The sequence below is a fragment of the Canis lupus genome, chromosome 5, assembly GCF_048164855.1.
Source record: "Canis lupus baileyi chromosome 5, mCanLup2.hap1, whole genome shotgun sequence".
NCBI classification, from domain to species: Eukaryota; Metazoa; Chordata; class Mammalia; order Carnivora; family Canidae; genus Canis; species Canis lupus.
This window is the reverse complement of record NC_132842.1, coordinates 79,570,638-79,590,077: the sequence shown is the minus strand read 5'-3', so window position 1 is coordinate 79,590,077 and position 19,440 is coordinate 79,570,638. Positions and strand designations below refer to the sequence as shown.

Sequence of the window (19,440 nt, the reverse complement as noted above, 5' to 3'; positions counted from 1 at the left end):
CTTTATTCTCACCTCCTCTCCCCAATGCAGAGTTAGGTGGCTCCTCCTCTGTGCTCCTATAGCATTCCAAGCTTATTCAGATTTTTAAACTTACCATATTAGAAATTGCCTTTTTATCTAGCAATATCTCACACCAGACTATGAGCTCTATGAGAGCAAGGAATGTGTCTTTATTGCTTTTTGTTGATTCCTAGTATCCCAGCACAGAGCCTGGCACACAGAAAAGTACTAAAAATTCTCAAAGGAACGTTGCCTGTACTCTTTGAGCCTCATTTTTCTCATCTGGAAAATAGGTACAGTACCAATCTCATGGATTCCTATATGGTTGTTAGAATTTAAATTAGATAAAATCTGTACCAGACATCTACCGACATAATAATGCTATATTTTTGGGGTGCCTGGGAGGCACAGTCAGTTGGGTGCCTGACTCTTGGTTTCAGCTCAGGTCATGATTTCAGGATCATGAGATTAAGCCCTGTGTTGGGCTCTGCGCTCAGCACAGAGTCTGCTCGAGTTTCTCTCTCCTCCCTTTTCCCTTCCTGCTCGTGCTCTCTCTCTCTCAAATAAATCAATAAATCTTAAAAAAATAATGAGGGATGCCTGGGTGGTTCAGCCGTTGAACATCTGCCTCCAGCTTAGGGCGTGATCCTGGTCTGGGGATTGAGTCCTACATAGGGCTCCCTGTGAAGAGCCTGCTTCTTCCTCAATGTCTCTGCCTCTCTGTGTCTCTCATGAATGAATAAATAAAATCTTAAAAAAAATACTGCTATATATTTGACCTTCCTGACCCTCTGTTTTCTTATTTGTCCAATGGGGAAAATAATACCAGTTAAATCATTTTTATTACTGCTGAGATAAGCTATCAATCATGTCATAGTTTACAGTGAACTAACAGGAGTTAAATGAGTTAAAGGGAAACCAGGCTGCTTTGTCACATTTCTACTGCGTGTCATTTCCTGTGCTGGGAACTGTATATTCATTACTTCATTTTAAAGTGGATTAAAAAGTGAGGCATACAGTTTTTTTCTTCCTAGTTAGATGCTTGAGAGCTCAAAGCCTTGCAGAGACCCCATCACAGAAGAATTGTCTTGGAGGAAGAGGAAGTAAAAAAGAAAAAAAAATGTTTTATATTCTGGGTAAAGCTCTTGATTTTCAAGCTCCACTGTGCAAAGTCTGAGCTCAAGGAGGAGATAGATTACATTGCTGAGCAAAAGACTTTTTTCTTCTGTATTCTCAGCAATTAAAAAATATATTTTTGGACAATACAGATCTGCTAAGTCCAAGGAGCCTAATATCCCTCTTCCTATAGCTACTGCTCTTCCCAGAAATAAATATCCAGGACAGTAAAAAACCAGCCCCTTCTGGAAGGGTGAGAAGGGGCAAGGGATCAACATCTCATGAAGCCCATTCGATAGGACTCAAAGCCCTGTCCTCAGTTATGTTTAGCCAGTGACCACACTTATGTTTAGCATGACACACTCATTCACTTCTCACAACACTGTAAGGCTGCAGTAGCAAGTGCATAGTGAAAGATGCCATCATGAATATACCCTCCAACTTCAGACATTGCACACAATCAAAGCTTGTTTTCCCCTGACTTAGTCCCATGAGAATGTTCCTGGGCAATGGGTGGTTTTCCTCCTTAAGGTGACTCAGGGACCCAGGCCTGGAAGTGACACACATCATTTCTGTTCACATCTCAATGGCAAAAATTTGTTTTTGGCTGGATCTGGGTGCAAGAGGGGCTGGGAAATGCATTCCATGGTTGGGCAGCTGTTTCTAATAAGAAACAACTTCATGCTCTGGAAGAGGAATCAAGGATTTTTGGTGGGTGGCTAGTCATCTCTTTTGTACAAGTCTTATGATTGTTATTGTTATTATTATTAATCATCATCACTGTCATCATCATCCTCATTTTTGGATGGGGACACTGAGGTGCCCATGCTTAGGAAACTTTTCCCGGATCTGTAGCTAGGAAGTAGTGGAGGTAGGATTTGAACCCAGTTAGTGCAAGTTGCAAATCCCGTGTGCTTGCCACATCATCCTGCTAGCTCACAGTGATGAAGGAGGCCTAGTGCCTGCTGTCAAGAAAAAGATGATGTCAGGGGTGCTTGGGTAGGTCAGTTGGTTAAGTGTCTGCCTTAGGCTCAGGTCCTGATCTCAGGGTCCAGGAGTCGAACCCTGGGTCTGGGCTCCTTGCTCAGCGGGGAGTCTGCTTCTCTCTCTTCCTCTGCCCCTGTCCCTGCTCACGTGCTTTCTTTCTCTTGCAAATAAATAAATACAACCTTAAAAAAAAAAAAAAAAAAAACAGAAAGTTGGTGTCAGACATGTCCCTGAAATTTTATTTTTAGGAACAAAGCTTTTGAAAAAAGCTAAATAAGCACTTAAAAATGAGTACTTTCACAGTTATCCAAAGTCAAAGCTCAAATGCTATCTTCTCAGAGGGGACTTCCCTGCTCCCCTTGCCATCCAGCCACCCTGAACCCCAAGATTCTGTTTCATATGCCTTAACAACCTCTGCGATTTTGTCATAGTGCTGTCACCATCTGAAAGCAGACATACATTTGTTTCTTGGTGGATTGACTATCTCCCCAGTTAGCATATCAGCTCCCTGAAATAAGTTTACTACTTTTCCCAGGATAAATGTTGCAATGATTTTTTTTGAGGTTAGGCATCAAGTCAAATGGTGGTACATTTTTAAGGCATAATTTAAAATGGCAGCAAGGTGAGGAAATCCCAGTGGCTCTAGCTGTGCAAAATAAAATAAAGGCTAATTAAAATAAAGTGTGTATATGTGTGTGTAAGATGTTATGATGAGCTAAATACAAAATATAGAAATTAGACACTTGCTTCTTTGAATAGATCTACTTCAAGGGGGCCAATCTGACCTCAGTTTCTTTTCCTTTAACTGAAAAAAAAAGGAGTTGTTTGTCTGGGGAGTAGTAGGTGTGGGGGAACCAGCAGGTGTCTCCTCCTTTCAGGATACTTCTGAGTCGCCCTTTTGCAGCTGCAGATTTGACGCTTACGGGCTTGGGAACAGTCCATTTTACTTCAGAGATCTTATCTCTAGGTCTGGGTCTCTCCTGAACTTTGCTGATATATACATTTTTATTCTTTCCATCTTCTCGAAGAAGAGGAGTGGATCCAGAACCGAAGGCAGCTTCCTGGGAGGCCAGAGCAGTACCTTCTTCAAAGGACAGGCATCTCTTGAGGAGGGCTGAGGATATTTAGTCCCAGCTGCAATGCAGGAGCAGCAGCTTGCAACAGCAGTCACGGTGAGATTCTGAGATTTCATAAAGATTTTATAAGAATGAGGAGTTCAACAACCATGTCCAGCTTCAATAGTCAATGGTAGCTCCTTCCCAACCCAGCTTGCTAATTAAAGTCACTCCCATTTACAGAATGTGCATCAGACAGTCCACCAGGTAGTTTATACCCATCAACTTGTAAGGTGGTGTGTCTTGTTTTGCAGATAAAGAGACAGAAATGGGGTGAGGTTAGCTCTCCAGCCCAGGGTCATGTGTTCAGGGAGTAGAAGAGGCAGGATTCTAACACAGCTCTGCTTCCAGAGCGCCTAAACTGTTGCCACGATGCCTCATTGTCATTGTGGTTTATGGCTATTCTGTTTCATCATTCCATTTACAGGGAAATTTTAAGCTGATTGGGGTCAGGAAGATTTTAACTATCAAAAAAAAATTTTTTTTTGTTTCGGTTTTGGTTTTGGTTGCCTGTGTTCCGGCACAGGCTCCGGCAGTGTCATTTTCTACCACTCATAAATTATAACTGTCTGAAAAAACTTGGAGATAAATATAACCAGAGAATCCCAAGAATATGTCGATCCCAAGCATATTTATCTGGGAATGTGGGCCTTTGGTTGTGATGGTGGAAGGGGCCTAGTTCTCTTTCAGGAGTGGGCTCAGGACCCTCTGGAAGATTTTCTTGATGCTCTGCCTCTCCCCTGCAGTTCTGAACAGGATGCCCTAGCACCCTGTATCTGACATCCTAATGAAGTGTTCTGTTCAGCTTTGACATCTGCCTCTCCAGATATGAGAACCTTCTTGTCATCAGGGTGCTCTGCCTTGGGTTCCCAACAAAGGAGTCTGGGTTTTTCTAGCACAGTGCTTCTTACTCTTTTAATTCCTATATTTATCCATTTATCCAACACCCATTTGTGCAGCCTCTCAAGCTACATATAGCGAGGAGAGTCCTATCTCAGAGACACCCAGGGTAGTGGAGAGAGGCAGATAGTGAATCTGAATATTTAATAGCAAAAAATTGAAAATAAGCTGTATCAATATGGACAAATTTTCAAAAATATACATTTTAATAAGATACACAAGTCACATATATCCACTTTGGTATCAATCATATAAAGTTAAAAATGCTAAACAAGCCTGCATACTGTGTGATACAAATCTATGTATGATAAACACCAAACCTATAAGAATGGCTACCTCAAGGAGATAGGGAGGGGGTGACCACTGGGGAGAGATGTACATGGGGCTTTGGTTGTACACATGATATTTCATTTCTCACGGGAGAATGTTAGGCATACTAGCGTACACATGTTTGTTATCATTAATATTTCATTTTAAAAGAGGCTTTAAAGATGTACACACATATGTGCCTATACTCCCATCTTGAATTTGTATTCAAAAGTGCATTTATGGGGGCGCCTGGGTGGCTCAGTTAGTTAGGTGCCCACCTTCAGCTCAGGTCATGGTCCCAGGGTCCTGGGATTGAGCCTCACATTGGGCTCTCTGCTCAGCAAGGAGCCTGCTTCTCCCTCTGCCTCTGTTGTTCCCCCTGCTTGCACTCTTTGGCTCTCCCTCTCTGTTAAATAAGTATAAAATAAAATATATTTTTAAAAAGGGCATTTATGTTTGTCATACAGAAAAGATGGGAGGAAATATTAGGTTAAACCACATGATCACTTTTGTAGGTTAATAATGGTCAGTTATCAGCAATCTCATATGGTTCAAGCCAATACGCGTAAACACGGCTATAATTACTACTTCTGAGAGTGGGATTATGGATGATTTTTTTCTTTGTTATTCTTTGATGTCAAAATTTTCTCCCATGAAAAACGCTGTATTTTTCATATCCAAAACATTTCCGCGTGTATGGTTTAAGAGGAGAGAGAGAAAGGTGTCTTTCTGCTGCCCCCTTGTGTGCCCTCCAGCACAGGGCTCCTCTTCCCTTCGCCTGCAGGGTTAATGTGGCCACAGGGCAGGGTCCTGGCACAGGTGCTAATGGTGTAGGTAGTTGACACAGGGTAACTCTGTGTAACTCAGACTCTCTGAGCAATTAGATCTCTGGCACAGAGACACCAAACAAAGAAATCATTATGGAGCCATAAAGATCAATCTTGCCGCTCAAGGACCAGCCAAGTCATTGAGAGTACAAGCAATCTAAAATCTAGCCCAGGGACAGAAGCCCCTATTCCCATTCTCCAGGACTTTCTTCCACCCCAACAAGGGCCATTGATCAAACAGAGAAGTCAAGCAAGGATCACACGAAAACAAAAACCAATGTCTTTCATTCCCCATGAGGGCAGTGAAGGTTTTATCTAGTTCCTAGAAAAAAGGAGTGATGGATGATATTAACTACTCCTTTCGCATATATAAATAATTTAGAATAGATGTTTCCGTCTATTATAGTATGTAGTATAGAGTCATCTCAGGGAAAGTGGAGAGATTGGGCTTGGGTAAGGTGGGACAAAAGAGAAGTAAGGGAGAGAGGGGGAAGGAAACCGGTATTTGCTGAACTAGGTACTAGCCCATTAGGGTCATGATCTCAATGTCTCACAACCACACCGCGAGGAAGCCCCGACTGCTCTCATTTTCCAGATGAGGACATTGGAGCTTGGAAAGATTATGGAAAATACTCCTGGCCACAGGGGTTTAAGCAGCCAAAATGGAATTTGGATTTGTAACAATCTGACCACTCCCAGACTCTTTTCCTTTTGGTCCACCATATGCTAAGTGAGTGAGACAAGGGGGCCAGAAATCCGGAGAAAGATGATAAAGTACAGGTGGGGAAGCAGGACACACAGAGGTGGGCAGTGGGACTAACTCCCCCCTGAGGGCAGGAGCCAAGAACAGAAAAAAAGACAGAGGAGTGACAAAGCTCCCCCTGTGTGCGTGTACCTATGCTCATGCAAACACACACACACACACACACACACACACACACTCACACACAGAAGGACAACAGCATAAAATAAAAGATGCAGAAACAAAGAATGACCGAGAGAAAAGAAAGACTTTTGTTGAATAACATTCTTCCCGCTGGCCTATTACAGGACTGCCACAGGATGGAAACAAACTGTGTTGCATTTTCACATGGGTCTGTACAGGGGATGAAGTTAAAGACCTGCCTTTGGTACCAGAGACTCCCCACCCTGCTTTGTCCTTCTCGGAGGCTCTGCTAGTCAATCAGCTGGCATCAGTCGTCCTCAGCCAATCACAGCTCCTATCCTGACCCAGTTCACTTGCTCAGTGGTTCTGGGTGGCAGGGTGGGCTGACGCTCTTTGTCCTGAGTATTTGATGTCTATGTAGGTCCTCTATGTCCATCCAATAGAGTGACATATCATTAATTCAAATTCCAGTCCTACATAACCGGTGACAGCTTGGACATGGTTGAGTTGATACCTCATTTAGCTTAAAAGCCCTGTCATCACTGGAAGAGCAAATAGACAATAAAAGAAGATGGATCTGAGGGTGATTTGGTGACAGAGACAAGACAGCAAGATGCCAAGAACTCTAAAGACAGGAAATACTTCTTGGGAAAAGCAATATGCTTATTACAAATTCATGCCAGCTAATAAAGCAGATCCCCAAAAGAATTCTATAGGGCTGCATTTTGAAGGAAAGAATAGATTTTGTTAGTCCAGTAAGAATAATTTAATTAATGTAATTATATGCATCCTACACACACTGTCCTAATATATATATTAGGTTTCCTGAGTCTTTATCTATATATATTATATATAAAGATAATATATATAATATATATTAGGTTTCCTGAGTCTTTATATATATAAAGATAATATATATAACATGTAATATATAATATATATAATATATAATATATATAATATATAATATATATAATATATTGTAGTATATATATTCATTATTATATATAATGAAAAGGTCTCTTTCACTCTTCCCTCCCTCCTTATTTCTTATCAATTTGGTATTTATCTTTCCAGACCATTTCTTACAAGTTTAAGCCCATATATATACCTGCAGAAAACGTAGTTCTGTTTTGTTTTATGTTGCTTTTGTGTTTTAGGTAAAGGTTACTTGGAATGCCTTGCTCGGCCGCATGGTTTTCCATTAGACCACATGTTCAGGAGAGCTGTTTATGTGAGTTCTAGACCAACCTCATTTCCCTCCACCTCATCCTCTTAAACTGTTTCAAAGTATTCAATGGCTGCCTTATAATTTAAGAAGAAATTTTCCTGTGAATAGTTATATTGTTTCTAATTATTGGCTTTTTACCTACCATGATGCCTTAAACATCCCTGGGTATACCTCTAGGGGCATGTGTGCAAGATTTGTTTTAGAATGGGTGGTGAGATGTGGTATCTCTGGGCCATCAGGTATTTAAAATGTTACCAGAGCCTGCCCCATTGCAGTGGCCGGACTCCAAAGCTGCCAGACTAGTGCCCCGTGTGAGATTCCTTATTTTCCCACACCCTTTATGGTACATTCTGGCAAGTAAGTCCTAAAGCTGCATTTCTTCACTAAAAATCTAATCATTTTTTTTTGGGGGGGGGGACTAATTTTTCACAGTTTCAGTTACCTGTGATCAACCCCAGTCTGGATCCTCTTGATCCTCCTGATGATGTTAATGGATTGTCAGAAGGTAGGTAGTAGCCTAAGGCTACGTGCTATGCCTGGTCATTCGCCTGCACCTCACTACATCTCATCACAGGGCATCTTATCATCTCAGGTCATCACAAGAAGAAGGACGAGGACAAGATAGCCTGAGAGAGACAAACTACATTCACATAGCTTTTATTATAGTATCTTGTCATCATTGTTCTATTGTATTATACATTATATTTACACGCTGTACTATATACATATATATACTATTTTATACTATATATACTTAGGGTAAAGTTTAATTTACAAATTAGGCACAGAAAGTGCTAATCTCTTTCTTGCCTAATCTGAAAATTAAACTTTACCCTAAGTATGTACGTATAGGGACAACATAGTATATTTAGGGTTTGGCACTATCTACTGTTTCAGGCATTTGCTGGGGATCTTTGAATGTGTCCCCCCTCAGAGAAGGGGGTCTCCTGTACTACATGGCACTCAGTGAGGTTTCCTGAGTCTTTGAACTAGATCTGATGAAGTTGGAAGAGCAACTGCTTAGTGTACAAGTCCTCCTTCCCTTTGGCCTTTCGATATAACACAGAAGCAGCCTTTGTTTGCACTCAAAGGGTGACATTGTCTAGCAGAGGTCTCTGCTGAGAGAAGAGCAATGAGTTCCTTCGAAATTCTAGGCATGGCCCAAAAGGTCATGGGCCTTTGGAAGAAAAGAATTTTACAAGAAAGGCAAGCGTTTGTATTTCTGTCACTGTTTGCACATGTTCTGCATTTCCATGTTTCGCGAAGACAAGTCTTCCTCTTCTGGTTTCTGAAGTTTGCAACGCCAGGCTTTGCCTTCGTCCCATGGGCTTTCCACCACAGAGGAAGGTTTCAAGCAACTTTGTTAAGCCTGTGGGTCTGGGGCTTTGTGTTTCTATTAATGTTTAGAACTCTCCCTCCTGTCCCTACGTTGGCATGGACATTTGACAGAATAGCAAACTGAGGTTCAGAAGTGAAATCACTCACTTGAGGTGAACCCAGGATAGAAATCCTGGCCCACCAGGCTCTAAATCATTGTGATCTGCTTTAACACGGAAAAAGTTAAATAGAAAATCAGACAACGGTGATATGTGACAACAGGGGTAGAAAGACTGTATCAGCAATAATATGGGATGCATGGGAGAATTAATGATGAAATAAATGAAATAAAATGAAATAAAAATGAAATAATTCAGGTGTTATGTAGAGTTTTGTGCAGTTTATGAAAAGTTATGTGTGTAGTTTGATACAGTGGTTCAGAGCATATAGTCCTGGGACGCCTGGCTGGCCTAGTTGGTAGAGTGTGTGACTCTGGATCTCAGGATCGTGAGTTCAAGACCCATGGTAGGTGTGGAGCTCACTTAAAAAAAAAAAAAAAAAAAAAGAGTATATAGTCTGGAGTGAAATGGCCTGGCTTCAAATCCTGGCTCTGTCACTTTGTGACTTTGGGCAAGTTACTTGACCTCTCTGTGCCCCAGACATTACATATTTCATTAGGTTGTTATAACAATTAAACAAGATAGTACTTGCAAAGCAATAAGAACAGTGCCTAGCACAGAGTAACACCACAGAAGTTTGTCATTACTGTCATTACTGTTGCATTTGGTCTTTGCTGTTTTCATTGCTAATTTCCAGATGAACAACAGGAACTTGGCAGGTGGAGGAACTAACCCAAGATCATGGAGTCTGAAGGTGATAGATCCGGACCAGAACCTCGGTCTCTGCCATGCTGTCCAGTGGGTTTGCACTCCCAGCACTGCCCAGCACCCTCCCCTTACTAAACATAACAGAAGGGGTCATCTAAAGCCTCAAAATGTCTGTGCAAGAAAAGGCAGGTCCAGGAACAATTCACACTCATTCTTCCTGAGAACAAAAGAAGGATCTGTAGGGGAAGAATTTCAGGAACTTCAGTGAAGCATGTGCAACATTCCAAGACAAGTCCAATTCCCTTCTAGGCACTTGTATCAGCATGTTAATCTCTCTTTCCCATTTCCCTCTCTCCCCCTCCACCCCGGACTTAGCATCACATCACCATCATCTGTCTTTGGACATCTACAGGAGCCTCCTATGTGGCATCTGCCCTCAGACCCATTCTCCTCACCAAAGCAGAAGACATGTTTCTAGACATACACCTGATCATGTATGTTCCCAGGATGGGCCCCCACAGCTCTAAGGGCTTGGGCTGAGCCCCTTTATATGCCCTATGAGATTGGGCCGGAGCTGGGCTTTCCTTCCACTTTCTGCTCAAGCCCCCTATTCCCGTCAGACGGCACTTCCTTCAGTCTGCAAAACGGACACACTGTCCCCTCCCTCTGAACTTTCAATCTGCCCAAGTCCTTCTCATCCTTTCAGATTCAGCTTGTCACTCAGCTCTTCCCAGAAGCCTTTTTGCATCTTTCACTCCACTTTTTCCCCCCGTGGCACCCTGTGCCTCTTCCTATAGCATTTCTCATGCAGTATTATAATGGTGGTGTCCTTGCCTATAGGTCCCACTAGAACCTGGGCTTCCTGAGGACAATCCCCCTGTCTCTTTGGCTCAGGGTGATGCTGGTTACCTGACACAGAGCCCAAGATGAGAGTTACTGATCGAAGATAAATACAGATGCTGGTTGAAACTGAGCATTCGGATGCTGCTTTTGGTCATAACCCAAGAGGAACTTGTAGGTAGAGGGAGGAGATAGTTATTAAAGGCAGAAACATTAGGAACATTTCCAGAGATGGTGAGATTGCTTTAGAGGGCCATGAGGAGGAGAAAGCAGTAGCATGACTATGGGAAGGGGAGGAGTTAAGAAAGAGGGACTGAGATGAGGGAGGAGAGGATATTAAGGTAACTGAACGAGGAGGCCATTAGACCGAGGTGGCTCGTAACTACAGAATGCCTTGTAACTACAGAAGCGCACCAAACCCTAAGCCAGAGTCAGTGCACTCAAATCCCAGAAAATGAAGCTTAAGAACCAAGCACAGTCAAATAGGGTTTCCCAAGTACGTCAACTGCTCATGCTACAGCCAATCAAATAATTTCCTTGCTTGAGTTCCTGTCTTCTCTATAAAATCCTCTCCCCTAGCTCCTGTTGGAGGAGCGTCTCCAACCACCTTGGGTTTGGCTCTGCTCCATTCTAATGATGCATGCTCAAAATAAACCCTTGAAAATGTCGATGGGGTACCCGGGGGGCTCAGTGGTTGAGCATCTGCCTTTGGCTCAGGTCATGATCCGGGGTCTTGGGATCAAGTCCCACATCAGGGTGGGAGCCTACTTCTCCTTTTGCCTGTGTCTGCCTCTCTCTCTGTGTCTCTCATGAATAAATAAATAAAATCTTAAAAAAAAAAAAAAACAAGAGAAAATGTTGATGTGTCTCATTCTGCCTTTGAGCTAAGGGATTACTGCAGGAGAGAGGGGGGTTACAGTTGGGGTTAAGTTCCAGAACGGGCGGGTGTGAAGCAGAGTGACCCAACGACCCTGGGTCACCAAGGACTGCAAGCCCTGCGTCCCAGGGAACCCTTAGTTCACTGCAAACCTGGGTGGGTCACCCTAGAGTGGAATCTAGATTCCCAGAGTTGCCACAAGTTTTGAACGAGGACAGCCTCTCCCTTGAGTTATGAGGATGGTAGAGGGGTCGAGAGAGGGGCTGATTGAACAAACAAAGCGGATGGGCTTTGGAGCCTGCGCAAAGCTCTTCCTGCAATTCCTTAACCTCTCCGATCCTGTTTTCCCCTAATACGGGGATAATTTTTTTTTTAATTTATTTATTCATAGAGACACAGCTAGAGAGAGAGAGGCAGAGACACAGGCAGAGGGAGAAGCAGGCACCATGCAGGGAGCCTGATGTGGGACTCGATCCCGGGTCTCCAGGATCACACCCCGGGCTGCAGGCGGCGCTAAACCGCTGCGCCACTGGGGCTGCCCAATACGGGGATAATTAAACAAGATTGGGCCATGTGAGCGCGCCCACCCCAACTGTAGGCTCCCGAAGCGAGTTCGGTTTTTAGCTCCCTTTCTCCCCTCGTTTCTGTCGCTGCTCTTGCGTCTCAGGTCACTTCTCCATCCTCCTCCGTTTCTCTGCTTTGACCTTCCCGGGCTTCCCGGTCTCCGCAGCCACCCGCTCCCCGCGCAGAGCACCACCCGCCGCCGGGGGCAGAGCGGAGCCAACGGAGGCGGGGCCCCTCTAGCCCTCCGAGGCGGGCTCTCTATGGTGCCTGCCGCCGGAGCCGCGCGGAGGGGGGGGCGGGGCGGGGCCCCGTCACGTGACCCGGGTGCCCGGCGCCCGCGCAGGCGCGGTGGGCGCGTCGCCGTCGCCGGGCTCGGTCGCCCGCGCTGCTTGGCTCCGGCGGCCCGTGAGTCCGGCGCGCGGCGGGCGGCGCGTCTCGCCGCGGCCATGTCCCGAAAGCAGGCGGCGAAGGGCCGGCCGGGCAGCGGCAGCCGGAAGGCCGAGGCCGAGCGCAAGCGCGACGAGCGGGCGGCACGCCGGGCCCTGGCCAAGGAGCGGCGGAACCGGCCGGAGTCCGGCGGCGGCGGCGGCTGCGAGGAGGAGTGCGTCAGCTTCGCCAACCAGCTGCAGGCCCTGGGGCTGAAGCTGCGGGAGGTGCCGGGGGACGGGTGAGGCGGGCCGGGCGCGCTGTCCCCTCGCTCCCCCGGCCGGCGCGGGGGGGGCGGGGCGCGGGGGCCGCCCCCATCCCCTCGGGGCCCTCGGGGCGCTCGGGACGCTCGCGGCCCCGCGTGACACGCAGCCCTGGAGCCGGGGTCTCCTTACGTCGTGCCCGGGAGGGCGTCCCCGAGAGGTGACGTCGAGCGGAGACGGACCGGAGGAGGGGGCGGGGCCGCGAGTGGGGAGCCCCGGGGCCGCCGACGCCGGGCCCCTCGGAGAGCGAGCTGCCGCCTCGGGCTCCCGCTGGGGGCTGCCGCCCCGCTCCTCACTCGTGGGGACTCGGTCTTCGCCGGGCTGAAGGGAACTCCTGCAGCGCTCGCCTGCTGGGGCCTCAGTTTCCCCGCCGAGGCTTCCCCGAGCTTGTGCCGGGGCTTAGACTGCAAGCTAGGCCCAGTTTGCTCGCATTCATTCATTCACTCTGGAATCTAGAGCCAGTTTTATTTATTTATTTATTTATTCATTCATTCATTCATTCAGGAATCTAGGGCCAGTTTTATTTATTTATTTATTCATTCATTCATTCATTCATTCATTCAGGAATCTAGGGCCAGTTTTATTTATTTATTCATTCATTCATTCTAGAATCTAGGGCCAGTTTTATTTATTTACTTTTTCATTCAGGAATCTAGGGCCAGTTTTGTTTATTTACTTATTCATTCATTCATTCATTCAGGAATCTAGGGCCAGTTTTATTTATTCATTCATTCTGGAATCTAGGGCCAGTTTTATTTATTCATTCATTCATTCTGGAATCTAGGGCCAGTTTTATTTATTTATTCATTCTGGAATCTAGATCCAGTTTTATTTATTTATTCATTCATTCTGGAATCTAGGGCCAGTTTTTATTCATTCATTCATTTATTTATTTGTGGGGAAGTGGGGGAAAATGCAAGCTAAATAAGTGGGGTAGGGGATCCCTGGGTGGCGCAGTGGTTTAGTGCCTGCCTTTGGCCCAGGGTGCGATCCTGGAGACCCGGGATGGAATCCCACGTCGGGCTCCCGGTGTATGGAGCCTGCTTCTCCCTCTGCCTGTGTCTCTGCCTCTCTCTCTCTCTCTCTGTGACTATCATAAATAAATAAAAATTAAAAAAAAAATAAGTGGGGTAGGAGGGAGAAAAAAATGGGGAAAGGGAAGAGGTTATGGATCCAGGAGCATGGATGACAGAAGGAAAAAGAGGAAAGGGGCTCATTGCAGGGGTTAGGGTAGGTCAGAGGGGGGGTTCTTGTTGCCAGAGCCTGTTGCTCCGGAAGAGAGTGTTAGTTAACAGCCTGGCTGCCGTCATTCTTCCCTCCATTTGAGGGCTCAGAAAGGGCAGAGGGAGGAATAAGATGAAGTCAAAGGCCAGATAGAATTAATTGCTTTACTTACTAAGTGTGGAAGAAAGGGGAAGCACATGTTTTTTGGATTTCACATTCGGTTGTAGCTTATGGATTGAGACTATTTATGAACTAAGGCCCTAATTTATCTTTCCCACCTTTCCTGCAGATCTTCAGTGCTTAGACACATGGCCTTACTTAGAGCTCGGTTGCATTTCACTCACCACCACCTAGCATAGCGGCTAGTACATAGAGGACATTCAGTGCATTTTTGTTGTATGAATAAGTGGTAAAAAAAAAAAATATTGTGGAGGCCAACTAGACCCTCAGCAAGGCTGCTGAAAGGGAGGTTTTCTTAGTGGAGTTGCTACAAGTAGAGACTCGCTTTGCCATGTCTTAGTTTTAGCCTGGTACCTTGATTCTGTCAAATATAGTTTATTCACTCTTCTGGGCCTTACTTATCCTAGTCAGACTGAATAAGCACAAGACACTGCTGTATAAACCAGAATACTTTACAGCTGAATGCTGCACACTTGGGTTGAAGCGGGGCTGTTCCTAGCAAATGATTGGATTGCTTGTGTCCGTTACACTGGATATGATATTCTCAATGTCAGGGTGTCCAGGAAACCGGAGTACTCAACAGAAGGTTGCTTCTGAGCAGGAATTGCAGCGCAGGGGACTGTAAAATCTTGCAGGAGCTTTCATTTTGGGTGTACTGCCTCTACTCTGCCCTACCCCCAAAGGAACATACTTCTTTAGTTAATTCAGCAGACATTGGTTGAACAAGAGCTGGGAATCCATTGATGACTAAGGTACTTAAGGAGTTCACAGCCTAGGAAGAGACAAATGTATAAGCAGGCTCAGACGTTTTGGCCTGGGGGCCCTTTGTACTCTTAAAAATTACTGATAACTCCAAAGAGCTTTTTTTTTTTTTTTAAGATTTTATTTATTTATTCATGAGAAACACAGAGAGAGAGAGAGAGAGGCAGAGACACAGGCAGAGGAAGAAGCAGGCTTCATGCAGGGAGCCCGATGTGGGACTCGATTCCGGGACTCCAGGATCACACCCCGAGCCGAAGGTGGCGCTAAACCACTGGGCCACCGGGGCTGCCCAGAGCTTTTGTTTATGTGGGTTATGGCTACCAATAGTTACTGTATTTGGAATTAAAACAGAAAAATTAAAAACACGATAATACAGGAGCACACATTCCATTAACTGTCAGAGTGATAGCCCTTATGTATCAGGTGGGCTTTGAAAGTTTCCACTGTACACTCGTGAGAGAGTAAAAGTGCAAAACATAGGTAACATCTTCGTTTTGAGCTCAAGAATACTCTGAAAGCGTCTCAGAGCTACCTCTCCCTCCCCAAAACTGGGCCACACTTTGAAAATGGATGATGTAAATAATATAGTTTGGTATATATAACAATTAGTGACTGATTATAGTCCTATTGAGAAGGAAGCAGCCAGTACCCCCTGACGCGATCAAGGAGGCCTCGTTCGTTCAGCCAGCGTTCAGTGAAACTTACACTGTGCCAGGTGCCTTTCAGAGGAAGTCATACCCAGACTAGGTCATAAAGGACCAGTAGGAATATGCCAAGAGAACGTTCCAGGCCGAGGAGTAATATATGTAGAGGCGTAGGAGTGCATTATTTTTGAGAGAGCCACGAGTTGTTTAGGATGACAGGAGTATCGGTACAAGGGTAGACCAGTGGCAGTGACCGTGCAGAGGCCAGAGGCCAGAATGTTCATCTCTCTCCCTTCTGAGGTTCTTATTCTTGAGACAATGTTAGATAAAATGATGATAATTCCTTCTCTTTGGGTTCCATGAAGCTCACCTCTCTCTGTTCACACATTCTTCCCATGGGTACCATGAGATGGGCTGTGGCCCAGCCCTCTAGTACTGTGGCGCTTTTGGATATGATGATGACAGGCTTTGTTACTGTGCAGTGGATGGTGTTTCCTGTGTATGTGATTGTTTACTTAGTAAGTATCAACAGATTCTTTATTAATATTTATTGTGTACTCTTGGTGAAATATGATAAAGTTTTGGTAATGCCGAAAAGTTGACAGCCTCCACTCTTGTCTTTCCATTCTGGTCTGATTACAATACTGAGTAGCCTGACATAGCATCTCGCTATGGAGGCATATTGATTGTAGGCGGTATGGTACTCGTAGCATCCTGGAACCTCTGGGCGCTTGGGGATAAATTAGCTGGTATCCTCTAATGTAGCCTTTACATGAGTTGAGTCAATTTAGCATAGATTAATCACAGAGCTACTTACGGGCTTTTGTCATGTGTCATGGGCCACCTTCGTGTTTGTCATGTTGACTGGAGGTGGACCCATACATAAATTAGATTCAGGTTCAAAACAAGAAAGAAACATTCTTTTTTTTTAAGAAATAAACATTCTAACCTTGGTGTCGTCCTTAAAAACATGATTGGCTATAGCATGAAAAGAATCTCTAATTGGATCGCGCAGTACAATATCAGCATCTCTCTGAACTGTATCCAGTTGCATCTTACTAAATGTTGCCCTAAGTTACATTGCTAATTACATTACTAAAAACATTAAAGAATCACTAATTTTAACCATTTATCTCTATGCTAAACAAGTTATTTATATTTTGACTTTAGTATCATAGAATTTTAGTGCTGGAAGGGTATTCACACATCATCTTGTGTAATTATCCATTAGTACCTGCATCCTGTGTACAGCAGCCTTGTGTCTAGCTCAGTGGTATTCAACCTTGCTGGCACAGTAGAATCATTTAGGGAACTTTGGGAAAAATAGTATCTGGCCTTTCCTAGATCAGCTATACTAGAATCTCAGGCAGTGGGACTTGGTTATTGATAATCTTTAAAACGTCCACTGGTGATTCTAGTGTGCAGCCATACTGGCAAGCTACCGAGTTAGAGTCTAGATTCTAGGCTAGTGTTTCTCAAACTTTAGAATGCAACAGAATAGTTTGGAGGAACTAGTTGCTTGGCTTTAACCCCAGAATGTCTGACTCAGTAGGCCTGGGTGAGGCCTGAGAATTTTCATTTCAAAGTTTTCAAGTAGTCAGGGATCATACTTTGAGAATCAGTGGTCTAGACCATTGCTGGTCCAATAGAAATAAAACAGGAGGCAGTATGTAATTTAATGTAATTAATTTTTTTTCCATTAGCCACATTGAAAAAGAGGGGTGCCTGGGTAGCTCAGTTGGGTAGATGTCTACCTTTAGTTCAGGTCGTGATCCCAGGGTCCTGGGATCGAGCCCCGCATTGAGGTGCCTGCTCAGCAGGGAGCCTGCTACTCCCTCTACACCCCGCTTGTGCTCTCTCTTGCTTCTCTCTCTCTCTCTCAAATATGTAGAATCTTTAAAAAAAAAAAAAAAAAAAGAAACAGGTGAAACTAATTTTAATATATATGTAAGCCGTTATATGTTAAAATACTATCATTTGACATACAATCAATATAAACATTTTTAATGAGATATTTTACATTTTTAAAAATACTGTTCAAAATCCAGTATCTTATTCTTAAAACACACCTCAGTTTTTTTTTTCTTCACACCTCAGTTTTGATTAAACACGTTTTAACATGCTCAGTAGTCACATGTGGCTATTGGCTACCGTTGTGTACAACACATATGTAGACAATTACTGGGGATTGCCAATAGATAGAAGTTTACAAGATCCTTAGTTTATAATCTCATTCCATAGAGCTAAAATTTCCTTTCATTTGCTCGAATCTGTGTCTCTGGAGCTCCCATGTTTTAGTTTAGTTTTAGTTTTATTGTACAAATACAGCATCCCTTTCACTGTGACACATAGTTGGACGTAGCTCTCATGTCCCACTGAGCCTGCTTTAGGTTAAACACTAGTTGCTCATGCTCTTCATATTATGTAGTTTAAAGCCACTTCCCATTTGAACACATCTCTCGTAAAATGTGGTAACCAGAATCACATCTAGTGCTCTAGCTGTGGTCTGACCTCAAAGAGGACAAAACCTGTCCCTCCCCCCACCCTGCCCTTTCTGCACATTTACTACTATTATTGCAGCCTTGGTGGCCATTAGTCCTTTCGGTGGCTGTTACGATATTGTCTCCTACTAAACTATTATTGAGCACCCAGAACTCTTCCTCTATTTACATAGTTGCTTATTTTTGTGAACTCAAATACAAGACCTTACATATAACTTGGTAGTGCAGTGGTTCCCAAGTGGAGATGATTTTGTCGCCCCCAGGGGACATTTGGCCATGTCTGGAGACAGTATTGGTTGTCCCAACTGATAGGGAAGGAGGTGGTGGAGGTGCCATTGGCATCTAGTGGGTAGAGGCCAAGGATGCTCCTGAACATCCTGCAGTGTACAGGGCAGCCCCCACAACAAAGAATCATCCCCAAATGTCAGTAGTATGGATGTCAAGAAGCCCTGCTGTAGTTTAATGGGTGAAGGTGTGGGCTCAGGAAACAGTTGGGTTCACCTTGAGGGCCTTTGGGCACTGGTCATATGTTCTTGTGGGTGTTATGAGTGCTTCTGCTGGGCTCCCTAAGGGTGCCCGCTGCACTAAGGATGTAGTATGTGTTCACTTTTCCTGTGTCACTGTCTTGTAACTCTGTCAGAAAAGAAAGCAATTTGTCTATCTTGATTTTTCATTTTGACTAATTTTTAGTAAGCTCCAGAAAGTTTGGTAAATATAGAAAAATATATTAAAATACACTTAAGAGTTACTCCTAATTCCACTGTCTAGGGATAACTACAGCTAACCTTTTGGTGCCTGGGTCTGAATCCTGGGCCCACCATCTGTTGGTTTTGTGACCGTGGGTTAAGTTAACCAAGGGGGATAATAATAGTACCTGTCCCATAGAGTTGTGAGGACTGAACATATTTAATATGTATAAAATGTTTAGAACAGTCCCTGGCACATTGTAAGAGCTGTGTAAGGGATGGTTGTAGTGTTTTGCTTTGCATGCATTTGTGTGTATTTCTGTGTCTATGTATGTGATGTGCAGACGTATACGGTCAAGCTCATGCAACATACTTAATTTTATTCCTGTTTTGGCTTATATGGAGGACATTTGCCCATGTTACTGAACATTCTAAGAAAGCATGTTACTTTCTGTAGAATACTATGAATTTAATGTAAGGATAACTGAATACATAATTTTGTGCTAAATCACACCTTAAAAAATTTTTTATATATTTATTTATTTAATTTATTTATGAGAGGGAAAGCAAGAGCACTGGTGCCCACAAGCGGGGAGAGTGGGGGAGAGGGACAAACAGACTCTGTGCTGAGCACAGAGCCCAACGTGGGCTTGATCCCATAACCCTGAGATCATGACCTTAGCCACTGTCGATGCTCAACCGACTGAGCCACCCAGGTGCCTCTAAATCATACCTCTTAAAATCAATCAATCAATCAATCAATCAATCACACCCCTTAAACTAGATTCAAGAATAGACTGATTAGTTGTGGCAAGTACTAAGGGTTTAGAGAAGTTTGAGAAAAAGGCTTAAAATTGAGAACATCTTATCCATTAGTTTGCTTTTTTCCCCTGTGGGTGAGAAAAGGCAGCTATTGTTAAATTTTAGCAAAAGACACCTCAATGTTGTATATAGAAAT

At 44.2% G+C, this 19,440-nt stretch overlaps 1 protein-coding gene and 1 long non-coding RNA gene across 5 annotated transcripts in view; both read left to right on the top strand.

Annotated features, from left to right (window-relative positions):
* Positions 1-3,033: 3,033 nt before the first annotated feature.
* Positions 3,034-11,140, top strand: LOC140633065 (uncharacterized). Its single transcript, XR_012030704.1, has 4 exons — positions 3,034-3,275; positions 7,301-7,374; positions 7,804-7,876; positions 9,505-11,140. It is a non-coding gene; the product is annotated as an uncharacterized lncRNA (long non-coding RNA).
* A 1,058-nt stretch (positions 11,141-12,198) lies between these two features.
* Positions 12,199-19,440, top strand: part of OTUD3 (OTU deubiquitinase 3) — a 31,332-nt gene continuing 24,090 nt past the window's right edge. For 2 of the 4 annotated variants that reach the window (XM_072828062.1, XM_072828060.1), the window contains exon 1: positions 12,199-12,463. In XM_072828062.1, coding sequence (XP_072684163.1) covers positions 12,243-12,463 — 221 coding nt within the window. In that variant the 5' untranslated portion in view covers positions 12,199-12,242. The remainder of the gene's footprint in view (positions 12,464-19,440) is intronic. The other 2 variants (XM_072828061.1, XM_072828059.1) reach the window with 2 other exon arrangements.